We start from the raw sequence: 16,042 nt of genomic DNA, 5'->3' as shown, positions 1-16,042 counted from the left end.
AAATACTTTTTTATCGTTGTCATCTTTGACATGCAAATAGATTTGATGATATTATGTGATAGTCTTAAGTGTCACGTTTTGTGGGGTATTACACTTGAAACAAGATAGGATAAAATTAGATTAAGTGTAGTCTTGTTAATCTGATGAGTTGATAATAATATGTGGACTTAACTTTTGATGCCATTGTACAACAATACAATGAGATGTTACTCCCTATAATTTTGATGTTATAGTGTTAACTTTGTAAAAGTCATCTAGAATTTTCCAAAACATAATTGAATTTTACCTCTTACAAAACAAGTTCCATCCCAAACAGACTAATCAATGGCCACCATTGAGGTTGTTAGCATAGTTATATTTTTAACTTTTCTTAATCTTGTTTGTTTCGGCGATTTTTTGTTGTTTAATAGAGTTGAAGTTTGTAATTTCTGAAGGTTGAATACACGAACAAAGAACTAAAGCACCTAGGGTTTTTGAAGATCGCTGCTATTCATACTTATGTGTTTATCTCATATCTGTATGAATCCGCTAAGAAGAACGCGGGACCTTTGAGATCCGTTGTTGAAACAGTGGAGGGAGCCGTAACCACTGTTGTTGGTCCTGTCTACAACAAATTCAAGGACGTCCCTGATGATGTCCTTGTTTTTGTTGACAACAAGGTGATTTTCTCTCCCTTTGCTTTCAGATTAATAATTTAGATTGAATCTGTGCTTTATTTGTATGTATTTGTAAACCTTTCTGGTTTTTCCCATGGATCTAATTTAGACTGATAAAGCGAATTTGGGAGAAAGCTTTGTATAATATTCGTACTGTTTTTTTTGTAACTAACATCATGATCAATATGTTTGAAATAAAGGTGAGTTTGATAAAATCAGTGTCAAACTAACACCTTGATTTTGATGAAGTTTTAAAGTGTACAGTTTTTGTCAAAATTGCGACTACACAAGACGTATGTTGTATTTAGGGTGATGATTTCCTTAGAAAATAGGAAAAACAAAAAACTTCATGCTAGTATTTTAGTGAGTAATAATAGCTTGATTTGAAATCAACAAAGGTTTGGTTGGACAAACCTTATGCAGCAGCTTGCTGAAATATTAGGTGTGGAATTTCCTTGATTCATCATTGGCCAGCCAAATGAATAAAACAAAGTTCTCAATTTTTTTATCATTCCATTTTTATTGTCATGAAACGACGCTTGATTATTTTGCTAAAGCAACCCTAAAACCTTGAAGTGTATGTGTTTGGCTGCAAATTTGATTCCATATAATTGATTAGTAAAATTTGCTTAAGCGACAGGCAACTGGCACTCTGAGTTTAGAGCTCACCTACTATATATGTAATTTCTAGTCCATTGTGATTTTGGCGTTTTCAGGATGATTGGTTTGTTCTTAATCTAAAAATTAACTTTGATTTAAAACTGACTGTAACTTTTTAACTTATATTTTTTTAATTAAAGGTAAAATCAATTTCAGATTAAAACAAAAACAAGTATTCAAACATACTAGACTGATAATTTTTAAATGAATTAGTGACTGACTCATTAATTTATTAAGATGTGGTTGAATTAACTGACTAGCATATGATTTGAGTAGGTGGATGAAGCAACCGACAAGTTCAGTGAGCATGCTACTCATATTGCTAAGCAGCTTACAGACAAAACAAAATTCTTGATTCAGAAAGTAACACATGAGGCAGGGAAAGTTGGAAGACCAAGAGCAGCTGTAGATTATGTTGCTACAGAGACCAAGAATTTGCTACTAATTAATTCAGTGAAGCTTTGGACTGGACTCAACAAATTTCCACCATTCCATGCAGCAGCAGAGATGACAATTCCCACTGCCGCTCACTGGTCTAAGAAATACAACCATGCAATCAAGGACATGGCTGGAAAGGGTTATAGTTTTGTTGGGTATTTAGCTTTGATTCCTATTGATGATATATCTAAGGCATTTAAGAAGGGAGAAGTTAAGGATAAGAAATCAAAATAATCTTATACTGATTGAGTTTTACTCTTCTAAAAAATTTGCTTCTAAGCGACTTTGTTTTCTATGTTGAGACAATTTGGGCCTAGTTGTGGCTATGAATGTTTGACGTTAATTAGTAAGATCTTGTAATTAATCCAAGTATCTAAAAATAGTGATAGTGATCATGTAAATTTGCGATAAAATGGTTCTGAAGTTTGCTTAGTGTTTTTTGTTACAAGTCATGGACTCGGAGCTGCCCTCCTATCACTCTTGTCCTGGACTTGGATGGTAAGAAAGTCATATCCCAATTTTAAGTTGCTAATTAGATGCTTTAATTTCAACTCACAATGGTATAATCATAAAGAAGCTGCCTTGTAACTTTTTGGCTGTGAGTTCTAGACTTCTAGTAATGCAAAACCTGAAAACCACCTTTCTGCATAGGACTGGTCTCCATTTAATTAAAGTGATCTTGTATCTGAAGCTATCCAACTATTTGAAAATGCTTGCTAGCTGTAAACATGTTTTATTTTTTTTGAGTGGTAAATGGATTTTTCTATTCTTCCTGTTTGTATAATTATTTTTTTTCAGTTTATCGCATTCATATTTTCCTTTTCTCTTGCACAACCTTTGGTTGAACTGCTCATTTTTATGCTTTGTTTTGGTATTTTTCTCTCTGCAGAAACTTTGGTGCACTCTTCCCTGAAACCTTCTGAGGATGTAGACTTTACTTTCACTGTGAATTTTAAATCTGAGGAGTACATTGTCTATGTACGCTGCCGTCCTCACCTAAAAGAATTCCTTGAGAGAGTTTCTGGTCTTTTTGAGATTATTATATTTACAGCTAGTCAAAGTATTTATGCTGAGCAACTCCTAAATTTGCTTGATCCAAAGCGGAAGATATTTCGCCATCGTGTATTCCGTGAATCTTGTGTTAAAGTGGAGGGGAATTACCTCAAAGATTTAACAGTGCTTGGTTGTGATTTAGCACATGTTATGATAATTGACAACTCCCGACGGGTATGTTTGTAGTATTATATGTTTTGGCTTCGATATAGTTGTTACACTCATTATAGCTCACAGTTCTAACATGCCGCCCTTATAGTTGCATTTGGAACCTTCGGTATCTTGTTAAATCTCTCTGAATACCTGAGCTGTTTACTCTCTAAACAGTCTCAAAACTTTAGTTATATAGAATGTTCCCAACTCAATATTATAACAACAGTGCAAAAATATATAACAATGTTCTTTTTTATTTTATTTAGTTTAGCAAAAGCTTAGACATTGAAGATATAATTAAAGCTGAATTGTGTTTATATGGAAAAGGCATAAAATTTTGTGACTTCTCCTTATGTACATAGCAGATATCTCTTAACATAAAAAACCAAGCTATGCAATTTTACAATTTGGCTTTATTTAAAGAAAAATGATTGGACGTTGTTCTTGAAAATTACAATGGTAAATGTTAATGCTTTATGCTGTTATTTTTCTTTGTTCCCAGGCATTTGGATTCCAAGTGGACAATGGAATACCAATTAAGAGTTGGTTTGGCGATCCTTCGGATAAAGAATTGCTTTTATTACTTCCTTTCTTGGAGAGTTTGGTAGGAGTTGATGATGTCCGGCCCAAAATTGCTCAAAGGTTCAAGCTCCGGGATAAAATTGCTACTGCTGTGCATCCTTTGAATACAAATGGAAGGGATTTCTTGTCTGAATAAATTGTGCATTGATGAACATTGTGTAGGAAAGGAGAGCCCTTTTGTTTGTTGTAACACTTCTTATATTATGATTTTTTTTCTCTTTCGGTTACTTATATTATGATATTAACAACAGCATTCTCCTTGTCATTAAAGTTGTAATGACACCGTTGAACCAGAAAAGGGGTATAGGAGACTCTCATCGTTAAATATTACCAAATTATCTATCAACCATTCTCCTTGTCATTAAATTTCTGGTTTTTTTTTTGTTGGTTACAATGGCTAAAAAGCAAAGAGAAGGAACAAAGGAAGAAACAAAAAAGAAAAAGAAAACAGAGAACTAATGTCTAATATAAAAAGTGCCAATAGCATCGTTCCGGAGGAAAGGTAACAGCTCCGAGGGTGGAGAGTCGTGGCGAACAAGATCAATGTTGGAAGCGGCACCAAGTTTGGTCATAAAATCCGCACAATGATTTCCTTCCCGAAGGGTGTGACTCATAGTTGCTTGAACCTGCTCCAATAACTCTTTAATGTCTTGAATCAACACGGCATAAACATGGAACTTCAAGAAGGGGTCGGTGATGATATTGATGCATAATAAGGAATCAGAATAACAGATAAGATCCATAATACCCTTGTCTTTGGCAAGCAAGAGGCCCTGGTAGATGGCATAAAGCTCCGCATAAAGGATGTCGGACGAGTTTTCAATATAACCAGAAAACCAAGACAAGTAAAACCTTGCATCGTTTCTGAGAACACCACCATTTGTGATGGTTCCACTTGACAAATCTATCCTCTATATCACTGTTACGAGAAGAAGGGAATGATATTTTTAGAGTATCAACCATACCTTGAATGTTGTAAGAAATATAATTGAGAGTCCAATTTTCATTTTCAAGACACATCATGTTTCTATTCCTCCATGCCCACCAAATAGTTGCTGCAAAAGTGAAGGAAAGATGACCCACTGAGTTGTTCTTAAGCCACTCATGAGTGACAGAAGTAGAGAAGAAATCATTATGAATAAAACCAATCCGCTGCCAAATACTTTTAGAATGAGCACAATCCCGCACACAATGGAGGAAAGTTTCATCGTGGAGGCCACATCGAGAACAAACAGGGGAAGGAGCAATGTTTCTATGGTTGAGCATGGAAAGAGTCGGCACCGAGTTGTGGCAAGCCAACCAAAAGAATAATTTAATCTTTTCCGGCATATGAAGCTTCCAAATCCAAGAACAAGAGGGAGGAGGATTGGAGATGATTACCAGTTCCTTGCGAGAGAGAAGCCAACTGTATCCGCTTTTTGGTGTATAGGTGCCATTCTTGTTGTTGTGCCAGATGAAAGTGTCTTCTACTGAGGCATTGAACTTGAAGTGAATGTTGTTGATGGTGTCAGCCGCAAAGGGAGGAAGTTGGGTGTAAAGGATATTTGTATGAGGATTATTTGAGGATATCACATCTTTCACTGTCAATTGGAGATCATGGATGTCAATGTAAGGAGGTATGCGCCCTAAGATGCCAAGAGAGCTCCAAGGACAAGACCAGAATGAAGAGTTATCCGACCCGACACGCCAAGAAAAACCATCTTTGAGGACGTCTCGAGCGTGAAGGATAGAAGACCAAATAACAGAGACACTAGGACGGGCTGAAGCCAAAAGCGTATTCACACCCATGGCATATCTGTCAGAGAGGAGCTGGACCCAAAGTTTAAGAGATGACTGAACCATATCCCAAACCAGTTTCTTGGTAAACAAATGTTTGTTTCCCTCGCCGTTCTGAACCCAAGGCCGCCAAGCTGTTTAGGTTGAGAAATTTCTGGTTGTTTCTTCCATTTTTTTTAATTTAATAAATATATATTTGGCTTTTTTATTTTATTTTAATTAAAAAATTACACATGCGACATCCTAGTCACTTAAGTGTGGTGCCACGTGTGCGTTGGCTCCGTTAAAATTGGCCTAGGGGGACAAAACTACAAAAGAGGCAGTACTTAGGGTTAGGGGGCTGAGTTGTAATTTATTTTGTTAGAGGAAGAAAATCGTCAGATCGTAATACTTAGGGAGCCATAACTGCTGTTAAGCCAAAATATAAATAAGTGAAAACTTAAAAACACTTGTCCGAAACTAATGACTTGTTTCATGCCCATGATCAATGCATATATTTTGAAATAAATATATTAGAGCATCCACAATGGTAGTACACTAACATAGACTCCTTAAATGGACTTCACTTGTACACGTTACTTATTTATAATTTTTTAATGAAAGTAGCTATTAAGGACTCAATGACTCCAATGACAATACACTAATAAAGACTCCAATCAAATATACTTAAATAGGTTCCACCAGCTTAAATATGTTTTACTAATAAGGACTCAAATTAAAAGTAATAAAAATATTACTTCTTTTGTAAATAAGACCAACTAATACATATTTTATTATTTCTTTTTAAACGTGCGACCCGTTAGTTTCTTATGAGAGAGATGATCCTTATATAGTTGTCCGTTGCTTAATGAGACTCATTTTTTCTTCTTCCAATAAAGGTTTTAAACGGGGAGTGGTCCTAGTCAATTAACATCCCCATATCAGAGATTAACTTATGAGAAATGCAAAGAATTTGAAATAAATAATAAATTATAAGGTCATATTTGAGGTTAAATTGAACGAATTCATGCAATCAGAAGCAACTTGTGCATCGTAACGAGGACCAGTCGTTAGTTAACGGTGCAGAGAATCATCTATTCCCTTTTCGCGCCAATTCACTCACCAACCAAATATGCGTGACCAAGCAAGTAGCTAACCATCGTCAAATCAAACGGCATATTTAACTTTCAAATTTAAAAATTTAACAGTATCTAAATAAACTTTCAGCACCGTAACGGAAGCAGTTCCAGCGCGTGTAGTGGTGCATCTTTGTGATCACCCTTCACTCTTCAGCCTATAAATATCACACACACCTTAGCTCACACTTTTCATTCTCTCCCGCCACATTACTTTTTTCCATTCAAAATTTTCTAACAAATTAGTTAACAGAGTTCTCTTCTCTCCACCTTTTTCTTTGAGTTTGTAACTCTCGTGTTCAACCACTGATCCACCATGGTGATTTCAAAAAGCTTCTCGAATCTTCTTTCTATTTTCTTCATCATCTTCCTCTCTCATGCTACGGTTTCTTAATCTTCCATTTCATTCTTCCAGGTTGTTGCACAGAAACTCAAGGAAGCTGAAATCACCGAGCAGGATTCACTTCTTCTGGTGATTAACTAACGCTTCGTTTTCATTTTCATCTCATAGCACTAAAATCATACGGATCTGAGTTTTTCTTCGTTTTTTGTGTATTTTATTTTTGTTGAACTTCTGCATTTTCACTTCATCTTCATCGTTTTCAGTGAATTTTTTTATTTCTTCACTTAATTTAGTTTTCAAAATTGTATAAACTTCATAATTATTTTTTTAATTTAATTCAGTTTTCGCTAATTTTATTTGTGTTGAACTACTGCATAAGTTCATCGTTTATAGCTTTCACTGCATTTTGTGATTTCTTCAGTTAATTTAGGTTTCAAAATTGTAGAAATGTCATAGTTAATTTGTTAATCAAATTCTACGCACTTCATTTGCTAATATGAGCAATCACCAAACCTTTTTTCATGAGTAAAAATGTTTTGATCTATTTTGACATGAATTCACAATTAAGCTTCGTTTATGTTCGGTAAAATCAGAGATCTAGAAGTTGGAGTTCTCGATCTTAAATTTCATTACATTGCTATTTTAAGTATTTCTGAGAATATGTAATCTCTGCTTTTTGAAGTTTGGTTTGAGTCACATGGAGACATGTTGATTTCATGGATCAAGTTTCTTCAATTTCAGATGCATTAATTTAACACTGAACATGGAATTCGAATTTTGAAATTTCATAATCTAATTTGAATTTTCGTGTACCAGACAAGGAATCTGCTCCGAATTGCTATATTCAACATCAGTTATATCAGAGGACTATTTCCTGAGAAGTACTTCAATGACAAGTCTGTTCCCGCGTTAGGTAAAATCACTATTCAGTCCTCCAGTTGTTTGCGTTTTTTACTGTTTAATGTTTACACTGAATCTTCTAGTATTTGTCCTTGAATTTAACCTATAACTATGCTTTAATAACAGAGATGAAGATCAAAAAGCTTTTACCGGTCGATGCGGAGTCTCGGAGACTGATTGATTGGATGGAGAAAGGCACGTTTAAGCTATATTATCTGATTGAACTTATAGAAAATGAGTTTTAATTGCTTGTTTTGATTTGACTTATTGTATTTCTTTTCCAGGTGTTTACGATGCCTTGCAGAAGAAGTACCTGAAGACTCTTCTATTCTGTGTGTGTGAAGCAGTGGATGGACCGATGATTGAGGAATATGCATGTAAGGATTTGGCATAGGTTATTTGAATGTGATGGAATTGGGAAATTGTATTTGAATGAATACCGAACATAGGTTATTGCTTTAGGAAGACTGCTATATATGGTAGTTGCAAAATGTAGATTCCAGTATAATTTAATTTGAGACACTTATGGAAGATTCATAAACATAGCTACTTTTCTCTTGCAGTTTCCTTTAGCTATTCAGATTCCGAGAAGCAAGAGGTTTCAATGAACATCAACCGCACTGGAAGCAAAAAGCAGGGGGGAGCCTTCAAGTGTAACTCAACTACTGATATCACTCCCCAGCAGATGAGGTTGTTTTTACAAATTAAAATATAATTTGGACCTGAATTAGTATCATCTTATCATGATAATTAGACTAATGTTATATGTATGTGATATAATTTAGGAGTTCTGCTTGCAAAATGATAAGAACTCTAGTTCAGTTGATGAGAACTCTGGAGAAAATGCCAGAAGAGGTGAGTGGATTAGAATGCTTAGCTTGATATCACATTATCACCACATAATTCGCTCTTCAGATTTCTTAATTTCATTGCAAAAACTGAATTCTATTTTGTTTTCAGCGTACCATTCTGATGAAGCTCCTCTACTATGATGATGTGACGGTATGTTCTTTAATATGGAATAGGAAATCTCAGATACATATAATTTGTTTGTGAAATTCTTTAGCTCTCATATGGATTGCTGAACTGTTTAGGCTCTAGACTTTAGACTTGAAATGCATTTTTGACTAGGTTGTTGTTTAAATAGGGAAATGGTTAAAACAACATCGATACAAAATGACCATGTGCTTTGTTATGCAATTGGTTAACATTTCAACATTCTGTTATTCCACTGTGCTGAATAATATAAGGGAAATTTCACATTTTATACTTGTCTGTCATGCAGCCATCAGATTATGAGCCTCCTTTCTTCAGGGGCTGCAGTGAAGAAGAAGCAAATCATCCTTGGGTGAAAAATCCACTGAAAATGGAGGTTGGGAATGTAAACAGCAAGCATTTTGTGTTAGCTCTGAAGGTAATTGAAGGATATCCTGCTCAAAGCCAAGTTTTAAATATTTTTCTAATGTTTTTGCTGACGATATCTTCTTCCATTTTATAGGTGAAGAGTGTGCTGGACCCTTGTGAGGATGACAATGAGGGAATCCAAGATGATATGAGTGATGATGAAATGCAGAATAATGATTATTATGATACTGACAGTGAGGTAAGTGAGGATGTTGCTTGATATAGTCACTGCAGTGAAGATTTTTGTGATTGTAACTGAAAGACATGAACCACTAAAGTAAATGTGTTACTCTAATTTGAGATTTTACAATTTTCAGGTTGATCATACTCAAGGCCAAGGGGATCAATATATTGTTGCACCCATAGGTGATTAGGATTATTTTACTTATTGCTACACAATTTATTTAATATTCTCCAGTATATTATTTTAACAAGTTAACAATGACAGAGAAACAGCAAGAACAGGAAGATAATGGCGAGATTGATGAAGGTAAACTAGGCTCTTTGCTCTCGAACATAAAATTGTTTGTGTGTAAGTATTTATATGATAAATTGACCAAGAGGAATGGCATTTATAACACTCTTTTCATAGGGCTCTGCAGTTTTTTTTCTAGTTCTATGCAGCTGTTAATACAATTACTAGGCTATAAGCCTATAATTAAAAATAGCTAATGAACTCTACTTCTTTCAGACAATACCCAGGATCCGGTTGAAGATGAGCAACAATTGGTTCGGATCAAGGAGTGGCTCAGCTGTTGTCACCTTGACACCGTTGATCTTACTGATGTTCTATCAAACTTTCCAGACATCTCAGTGGTACCTAGCCTTTTCCCTGACTAGTCAGATTATGCTTTTGCTTGGCCTTTTTAAGATTATGGCCTAACTTCAATTTCAGTTCCTATTCTTCTAATCTTTTGTCTAATATAATTTCAATTGAATTGTTTTACTTGCAGGTTCTGACTGAAGGTAGAAATTTCTATCACCACGTTCAATGTGCTGCAGACTTCATGCCTTTCCATACTCATTTGCTTGATTTTGTTTCGTTCTTCAGAGATCATGGACAACCTCGTCAAGGAAGGTGAACTATCAAAAATAGGGAATGACACTTATGCTATTAAGAAGGACAAGGTTTATTTTTTTCTCTCTTAATTGAACGAACTTTGATTCTAGTAGTATTTTTTTTTCCCATTTTATTTATGATTGCCCTTTATTTTCAGAAATCTGAATATGAATTCACCATTGTGAAAGAAGAATTTGATGGTCAAAATCCTCCAGTCCTTGATAGAGCTTTGCAGGGTGAAGATCTCATATACATGAAGGTGAGTTTAATTGTTCCTCTTTTTTGTGTATGTGATAAATCTGAAGATCCTAGCTGTCTTGTAAATTGTATTCTATGCCACCTATAGTCACAACAACTAGTGCTCAACAGCTCAAGTATAAAAGTGGTGTTTCTTGGCCCCAAAGGAAACTTAACACTTTATTTGAACTTGGGATAGAGAATGAAATTGTGTCCTCATTCAAGTTAGTTTTATTTACTGCTCATTGTGAAATGTACCTTATATCTCTGAAAAGACTCTGCATCTCTGATGAGTCAGAGGATGGAGTCTGTAGTCAGTAAACCACACAATGTATGATCATGAATCTCTTAAACTGCTGTATAAATATCTCAGGCTCTCTACCATACTCTTCCAATGGCGTATGTGTCAGTCACCAAGCTTCAAAGCTCATTCCAGGGAGAAATAAGCCAAACAGCAGCAAGAAAGATAATTGAAAAAATGACCAGGGATGGGTTTGTTGAACCTAAAGGCAGCAAAAGACTAGGTATCAGATTAATCAACTCAAATAATAATCCTACAGTTTTTTGTCTTCTTCTGTTTTTGGTTACTTATAACTTCTGTATAATAGGAAAACGTGTGATCCATTCTGAGTTGACTGAGCGTAAATATGTTGAGGTCCAACAAGCTCTAGGTGCTGCTGAAGCTATGGTAATAACTAATAACTGCGGATCATTTGGGGTTTATAATTACATATTACCATTTATCATTGAGTTTGTTTACGTATTGCACCTTTTAAAATTTTACAGGATGTTGATCACTGTGAACCAAATAGCAAGTCCAAAAAAGCTGGTTACCGTATGAGTGGTAAAGGCTATTAATATTTTGTATCCTACCACAAACTCTGTAGCTTTCTTTTCAGTATTGATGATACTTAGTCAACTTACAACTATCATATGCCTGCTTTCTTGGTAAACAGGTAGCAACCGCGACATCTCAACATGTGGTGTTCTCCACTCCATTGGATCGGATTTAACACGAATGAAAGTGACATCTGAGTTAAATGATACTGACTCTATGAGTGGACCGAAAATGCCAAAGGCAAAAGAGCCAGGGACCACTCCAACTAGCAGGGTTGGGGCAAGTTATATATTGATTGATTGATATTTCAGTTTCTATGATTTTTGGCACTGGTTTCTGTGGTTGAATGTTACTAGCATGTAACTGATAATGTAATTTATTTTTCAATTACAGCCAGTTGCTTCAAGAGAGAGTTTTGCGCACGGGAAAGAGAACAGCACAGCAAATGGAAATGGAATTGCAAATGAAGGCGACGCAGCTGATACAATTATCTGCAGTAGGTCATCCCAGGACAAACGCCCCAGGAAAGCAAGCGCGGTATACTCTGGCTTCCTTATTTCTCACGCTTATGCAACTATTTACTTCAATGTCTTGTAATTTATAATTGATTGCAGAACATTTTTTTACTTTTTTCATTCTATCCTTCTATTGCAGGTCAAGGATCCTATCCATCAAAGTGTGAAGCGTCAGAGATCACAGGCTCCATGAACCTGATTTATGGATTGCTCAGTATTTGTGGATGACACAAACAAAAACTGATACGCATCTCAAACTTATATACCATACAATTAAGCATTTAGTAATGCATACAGTCATAGAGACAATGCTTTGTAAGAAAAATCTTTAGTTGCTTTCTTGTCCGACTTCTTTGTTACTGGCTTACGCCAAGTATTGCTATTTTACTTCCAAGGATTTTTATATTTAAAAATTTTAGTTCATAAAACTGCTCTCAGCGCCTTATCGTCCAGCTTCTTCTACTCGTTGTAGTTTATTCATTTTCCATTTCATTAGCGGGCCTAAGGTTTGCCATATATTATATTTTGAGAAATTACTAATTATCTGTACCTCCAAAGTTTAAATCCATTAGAATCTTATCAACTTAGAAAGGTTCCATTGGATGGAAGAACCAATCAGAGCTGAAAATTGACAGCCACTAAGTTGCGTTCAAAGAAAGAGTTTAGTATATGATCAATATCAAAAGATACTATTGAGAGATACAATTGACAGCCACTAGTAACTTAACAGAAAGTAACTCTGATTTGATTACTGATAATTATAATTTGTGACACCACTCATACTGTAATGCAATCCAATTTACTCTAACGCAGTATATATTCTAAAAATGTCTAGTCTATTCATAATTTTCTTATTTTCTAAAGCTGCATATTTGTATGTCCACTTCTTATAATGCAATCTAATTTTGATATAATTGATGTTGATATTACAATTTTATTATAGATAGTTTTTCATACAAATATTTGATTCTAATTTTTATAACATCAAATGCAAGTATGTTGTAATATTGATTTCTAAGTCAATTGAATTTCCTATCTGAATGCTTTTGTTAACAATTTTATTTAACAACTCAGTCAAGCAGTTTGTTAATCCCCTGACATAAAAATGGATCCACACAAAGAAATGTGACTCCTTAAAACACTCAATACGCATAGAGTGGCATCACGGTCACTGCCTCAACTCCAAAAAAAATTCTCAAATTCTGAGAAACCGCCACGTGGCTTATAGAAACGCCTAGTATTGCCTAGAAAGATCCCTAGGAGTCGGTGTAAATGTGGGCCCCCACCTTGACGAACGCAGAATGATGTTTTTGATTTATTATGGCAAAAGATGAGATTGAGATGCTAATATAAGCCGCCCTATTCCTTGAGTCTTAACACCAAAATCAAATCACAATCAAACAAGGTTGAAAATCTTTCTCTCCAAATCCTATTTCTCACCGTTTGTTTCACTCCATTCCGTGGGCCTTTTGTTGCTGTTTCATTATAAAACATAATTGATTTTTACCTCTTACAAAACAAGTTCCATCACAGACTAATCAATGGCCACCAACGAGGTTGTTAGCATAGTTATATTTTTAGCTTTTCTTAATTTTGTTTGTTTCTGCGATTTTTTGTTGTTTAATAGAGTTGAAGTTTGTAATTTCTGAAGGTTGAGAACAAGAACAAAGAACTAAAGCGCCTTGGGTTTGTGAAGATCGCTGCTATTCATACTTATGTGTTTGTCTCATATCTGTATGAATCCGCTAAGAAGAACTCGGGACCTTTGAGATCCGCTGTTGAAACAGTGGAGGGAACCGTAACCACTGTTGTTGGTCCCGTCTACAACAAATTCAAGGACGTCCCTGATGATGTCCTTGTGTTTGTTGACAACAAGGTAATTCTCTCCTTCTCTCTCTGCCTTTAGATTAATAATTTAGATTGAATCATTGCTTTATTTTTATGTTTTTGTAAACTTTTCTGGTTTCCCATCAATCTAATTTAGGGTGAGTGATATAGCAAAATTGGGAGAAAGCTTTTTATAATATTCGTTCAATTTTTTACAACCAGCATCATGATCAACTCTCATAGTACATGTTTGAAATCTTGGGGAGTTTGATAAAATTATGGCAACACCATGATTTTGATGAAGTTTTAAAAGGTAGTTTTTGTCAAATTTGCGGCCACACAAGACTTATGTTGTATTTAGGGTGATGATTTCCTTGGAAAATAGTAAGAACAAAAAAAATTCATGCTAGTTTTTTAGTGAGTAGTAATAGCTTGATTTGAAATCAACAAAATTGGTTTGGTTGCACAATCCTTATGCGGCGGTTGGTGAAATATAAGGTGTGGAATTTCCTTAATTCGTCATTGGCCAGCCAAATGAATAAAAGAGAGTTCTCGTTTTTTTTTATCATTCCATTTTTATTGTCATTAAAGCAACCCTAAAACCTTCAAGTGTATGTGTTTGGCTGCAAATTTGATTCATATGATTGATTGGTAAAATTTGCTTAATCAACGGGCAACTGGCATTCTTAGTTTAGAGCTTACCTACTGTATCTGTAATTTCTAGTCCACTGTGATTTTGGTGTTTTCAGGATGATTGGTTGTTCTTAATCTAATAATAGTAAGTAGTAACTTTGATTTAAGACTAACTGTATATTTTTAACTTATATTTTCTTACTTAAAGGTAAGATTAAAATAAAAACAAAGAAAGTTCGTGCACAAAGTGAAAATGAACCAGTGTTCAAACATATTAGTCTGTGTTCTTCCAGTTTCATGATAATGTTTGAATGAATTAGAGCATGACTCATTAATTTATTAAGCCATTTGTGGTTGAACTAACTAACTAGCATATGGTTTGAGTAGGTGGATGAAGCAACTGACAAGTTCAGTGAGCATGCTCCTCATATTGCTAAGCAGCTTACGGACAAAACCAAATATTTTATTCAGAAAGTAACACATGAAGCGGGGAAAGTTGTGAGTGTGGGTCGATCTGAAGGACCAAGAGCAGCTGTAGATTATGTTGCTTCAGAGACCAAGAATTTGCTACTAATCAATTCAGTGAAGCTGTGGACTGGACTCAACAAATTTCCACCATTCCATGCAGTGGCAGAGATAACAATTCCCACTGCTGCTCACTGGTCTGAGAAGTACAACCATGCAATCAAGGACATGGCTGGAAAGGGTTATAGTTTTGTTGGGTATTTACCTTTGATTCCTATAAATGCTATATCTAAGGCATTTAAGCAGGGAGAAGTTAAGGATAAGAAATCAGAATAATCTTATTCTGATTGAGTTTTACTTTTCTAAAAAATTTGCTTCTAAGTGACTTTGTTTTCTGTGTTGAGACAGTTGTGGCTATGAATGTTTGACGTTAATTAGTAAGATCTTGTAAATAATCCAAGTATCTAGAAATAGTGATAGTCATCATGTAAATTTTCGATGGATGTTCTGAAAGTGTTATTTCTTATGATTTTTTTCTTTTTTGAATAAAATATTTCGTGTGAAGTCTGATTATAACACACATATTAGAATGTTTGTCAAATCAATCTTACGAAAGAAAACATCTTCACTAACAAAATCAATGGCCGAATTCGGTGACTTGTCTGTAGTAAATAGGTTGTTCTTTTTGAGTTCTTGGCAAAGCCATGCGATTTCAAGAGTAGGTTTACATCCAGAAATGCATTACGAATGGTCCCTTGAACTCCTTGACTTTTTAGATGTATATCCATATTTGGTCGTTATTATTGTTATTGTGATTAGGATGTGGTAGTTGCCTTTTATAGATTGGGATCATGTTAACTAGTGCTCCGAGTACTAGTTAAGCAGTTAAAAGTAGAAAGAAAAAATAAAGTCAACATTAAAAACAACATTTTTTCAAATTTCAAAAAGTAAAATATATAATTTTCAAGAATACATTTTTTTTTATAATTTTTTAACTGGTTAACATTTTCCTATAAATTGTCAGGACGGTACTGGACTTTCTTAAAATTCATTTTATTTATGTTTGTATTATCGATATCAATATCAGTGAGTACAACATTATCATTGGAGGTTATATCTTGGAGTGGGATATTTGGTACTGCATAGACAGAAGGTAGGACAATATAATAGTTTAAGTTTGACTTGAATCATTGATCACTCTAACAAACAACAACTATGTTGAAAGTTTGGAAACAAGGACTATCTAAAGGTCAAGATGAGTCTTGCTAACAAGAGCTTTAAAAACAAGTTAAAGAACCGAAGATAGAATTTTTTTTCTTGAAATTTATGTTGGAATTGTACTAAAAAAATGTGGAATGTCTCCCTTTCTAGATTCAGTTTTTGATCA

The 16,042-nt window shown here is 34.7% G+C and overlaps 3 protein-coding genes across 4 annotated transcripts; all 3 read left to right on the top strand.

Annotated features, from left to right (window-relative positions):
* Window positions 1-199: 199 nt before the first annotated feature.
* LOC25489672 (uncharacterized) lies at window positions 200-3,891 on the top strand. The gene is made up of 6 exons (XM_013605765.3): window positions 200-339; window positions 435-659; window positions 1,593-1,909; window positions 2,188-2,252; window positions 2,644-2,981; window positions 3,463-3,891. Exons 1-6 carry the CDS (start codon window positions 325-327, stop codon window positions 3,676-3,678), a joined length of 1,176 nt encoding a protein of 391 aa, XP_013461219.1. The 5' UTR covers window positions 200-324; the 3' UTR covers window positions 3,679-3,891.
* A 2,739-nt stretch (window positions 3,892-6,630) lies between these two features.
* LOC11446403 (meiosis-specific protein ASY1) lies at window positions 6,631-12,182 on the top strand. Of its 2 annotated transcripts, XM_003601740.4 has the most exons (22): window positions 6,631-6,752; window positions 6,849-6,905; window positions 7,593-7,689; window positions 7,803-7,871; window positions 7,961-8,053; window positions 8,240-8,366; window positions 8,462-8,531; window positions 8,637-8,678; window positions 8,962-9,090; window positions 9,175-9,279; window positions 9,398-9,446; window positions 9,529-9,570; window positions 9,772-9,896; window positions 10,034-10,046; window positions 10,132-10,208; window positions 10,298-10,399; window positions 10,751-10,901; window positions 10,986-11,065; window positions 11,164-11,221; window positions 11,334-11,488; window positions 11,609-11,752; window positions 11,870-12,182. In XM_003601740.4, exons 1-22 carry the CDS (start codon window positions 6,750-6,752, stop codon window positions 11,921-11,923), a joined length of 1,842 nt encoding a protein of 613 aa, XP_003601788.1. In that variant the 5' UTR covers window positions 6,631-6,749; the 3' UTR covers window positions 11,924-12,182. The 2 variants fall into 2 exon arrangements, with proteins under 2 accessions (XP_003601788.1, XP_039687540.1); XM_039831606.1 differs by lacking the exon at window positions 9,529-9,570.
* An 878-nt stretch (window positions 12,183-13,060) lies between these two features.
* On the top strand, window positions 13,061-15,233 carry LOC11444170 (REF/SRPP-like protein At1g67360). Its single transcript, XM_003601738.4, has 3 exons — window positions 13,061-13,286; window positions 13,382-13,606; window positions 14,578-15,233. Exons 1-3 carry the CDS (start codon window positions 13,272-13,274, stop codon window positions 14,989-14,991), a joined length of 654 nt encoding a protein of 217 aa, XP_003601786.1. The 5' UTR covers window positions 13,061-13,271; the 3' UTR covers window positions 14,992-15,233.
* The last annotated feature ends 809 nt before the right edge of the window (window positions 15,234-16,042 follow it).

The sequence above is a fragment of the Medicago truncatula genome, chromosome 3, assembly GCF_003473485.1.
Source record: "Medicago truncatula cultivar Jemalong A17 chromosome 3, MtrunA17r5.0-ANR, whole genome shotgun sequence".
Taxonomy (NCBI): Eukaryota; Viridiplantae; Streptophyta; class Magnoliopsida; order Fabales; family Fabaceae; genus Medicago; species Medicago truncatula.
Note: the sequence above shows the minus strand (reverse complement) of the source record. Positions and strands in the feature narration are given on the sequence as shown.